Genomic DNA, 2,261 nt, shown 5'->3' on the forward strand with positions numbered 1-2,261 from the left:
GCTACATGCAAATTCATGCCAGTTCCACAAAGACAGTGACGCTATAACAAAAGATACAGGTATAAAGCTATAAATCACAGAGAAGTACTTATTTTTTTATTCCTGCACTTTCTGGACTCTCATCTTCTTTGCACTTTTCCTCCTTGTATATACTTTTTTAAGACTTCTTGGACTTTTAGACCATTGCACTGTTGTATTGTTCTGCACTGTTGTATTGTTTTGTGTTGTGATGTATATTTTGTGTAATATGTGTAAGCACACTAGGAGCCACTTTACCAAGACAAATTCCTTGTTTGTGCAAACTTACTTGGCCAATAAAACCTGATTCTGAAATCACTCAAAACACGTCTAGCTATAAGCTAGCCATTTGACAAATGCATCGGTCAAGCACATCTTTCAGGATGCCTACTGCAGTCACGCTACATGCAAATTCAGGTCATCCTCAGTCAGTAGAGCTTCAAATCAACTCATGCGTAATATCCTTGCGTGTAACAGCAACAAGAACATACTGTATGAATACAGACACAATAAAAGAACATACTGTGTAGTTTGTGAATACAGACACAATAAGGAACACACTGCATATGATTTGTGAATACAGACACAATAAAGAACACACTGTATATGATTTGTGAATACAGACACAATAAGGAACACAGTGTATATGATTGGTGAATACAGACACAATAAGGAACACACTGTATATGATTTGTGAATACAGACACAATAAAAAACATACTGTATATAATATATGAATACAGACAGACACAATAAATATTCTGCAGACCTTTGAGGCTCGTTGTCCTGGAGACACTCTGTCAGTATGTAAGATGTCTTCTCACCCTCTTTTGTTAGCCCCTGCCAGAACAAACACAGAAATGCTGCTGCAGTGATTTAAGTGCAGACATCAAAGTACAGCAGACATAATATTCTACAAACGTCTTCCGGTTAATATGTAACCTGTAGTAGGCAGTAAAAAAAAAAAAACGTATTAAAGGCCAATCTAAATCCGCAATCAGTTGTGAGTCACTCCTTTCGCGTCTGATCTCACCTGGACTGGCTCCCCGTCCTTCCAGACCATCCCCTCTCCATCACTCTCCCACCTGAGGTGGACCTCCTTTCCTCTCCATGAGGCGGGGACCTTCAGAGTCACCCTAAACCAGCATGTCCACCACCTGTCAAAAAAAAGGAAGGCGCTTTATTTAGCGAAAAAGAAAACACACTTTAGGAATAAAGCTTTAAGAAAGGTACCCTCATGATAGCCTACTTACGTGGGTCCAAAGCTATCTCCAACAGTATATGGTTGGAAGGTTTGTTTGACGACCTCTGAGAATGTAATGCGCTTAGGAGACAGGAAGGAAGACAGCGATTCCAGCGAACAGGTGTCCCCGTAAAGCCTAAACCCAGGACACAAGAGAAGCCAAAGCATGGGGAGTCCTGTTATCAGTGTGTAGTCGGTATCATGGAGGCTTATACTAGGTGTTGCATAGAGCAGAAGTTTTCTGTTTGTGTGCAGTATTAGAGAAACCATGTAGGCTACGTTATTTGTTATCCATTGGTACAACCCTGCAAACTAAAATAACAGTTTGCTCTTCTTTCACTTTCACAAGGTTTTGGAGCTGTGGCTTAACAACTTTAAGACGTGATAGCAACGTTGCAGTAAATTATGAGTGGCTACAACGTTAACAATATGTTACCTTCCTTTGAGATTGCAGTCCGTGAAATAAATATCAGATGTGAACTTTTCTGCACGCTCAAGAAGTGTCCTCCTGTGCTTTAGGACCGGTTGGTGATACATGATCACGGAATACCTGCAAAGCTAAATAACCGATCCGTTTATGAAACAAAACAACATGAATGAACACAGTCCAAAAGGCACTACATTCATTGACTTGCACCCGGAAGTACAATCCACAATGTTTTTGTGCTTGTTCAGTCGACAGATGTCGCTGTTGTACAGTAGGTCAGAAGTTGAAACTATTGATGCTGTGGATAGGCCTGTAATTTTGTTTTATGAGGTGACAATTTTTGCAAAGATCACATTAGGCTATGCCATGTTTGATGTAGTTTCCCGGTTACATACTCTTTGGAAACTAAAACCAAAGTACGCAGCATTCTTTACAGGCAGATGCTGGATATATCCATTGAGTCCAGAGCTTAGCATCGTCTGCAGAGATAGCAAACTGTGCATTTCAAAGTATAGGTTTTACTGGATACAACAGCGCTCAACCCTATATTCAACCTATATTCAACCAACGTTC

The 2,261-nt window shown here is 40.2% G+C and overlaps 1 protein-coding gene across 1 annotated transcript in view; it reads right to left on the minus strand.

The window, feature by feature from the left end:
* Positions 1–1,798, minus strand: part of man2c1 (mannosidase, alpha, class 2C, member 1) — a gene marked incomplete at both ends in the record, with an annotated part of 24,881 nt that extends 23,083 nt beyond the window's left edge. Inside the window, 4 exons of the mRNA XM_080847200.1 lie at positions 788–858; positions 1,052–1,175; positions 1,272–1,397; positions 1,698–1,798. Of these exons, the coding sequence (XP_080703326.1) occupies positions 788–858; positions 1,052–1,175; positions 1,272–1,397; positions 1,698–1,798 (422 nt within the window). The remainder of the gene's footprint in view (positions 1–787; positions 859–1,051; positions 1,176–1,271; positions 1,398–1,697) is intronic.
* Positions 1,799–2,261: the final 463 nt, after the last annotated feature.

Source organism: Sprattus sprattus, assembly GCF_963457725.1.
Source record: "Sprattus sprattus genome assembly, chromosome: 11".
NCBI classification, from domain to species: domain Eukaryota; kingdom Metazoa; phylum Chordata; class Actinopteri; order Clupeiformes; family Clupeidae; genus Sprattus; species Sprattus sprattus.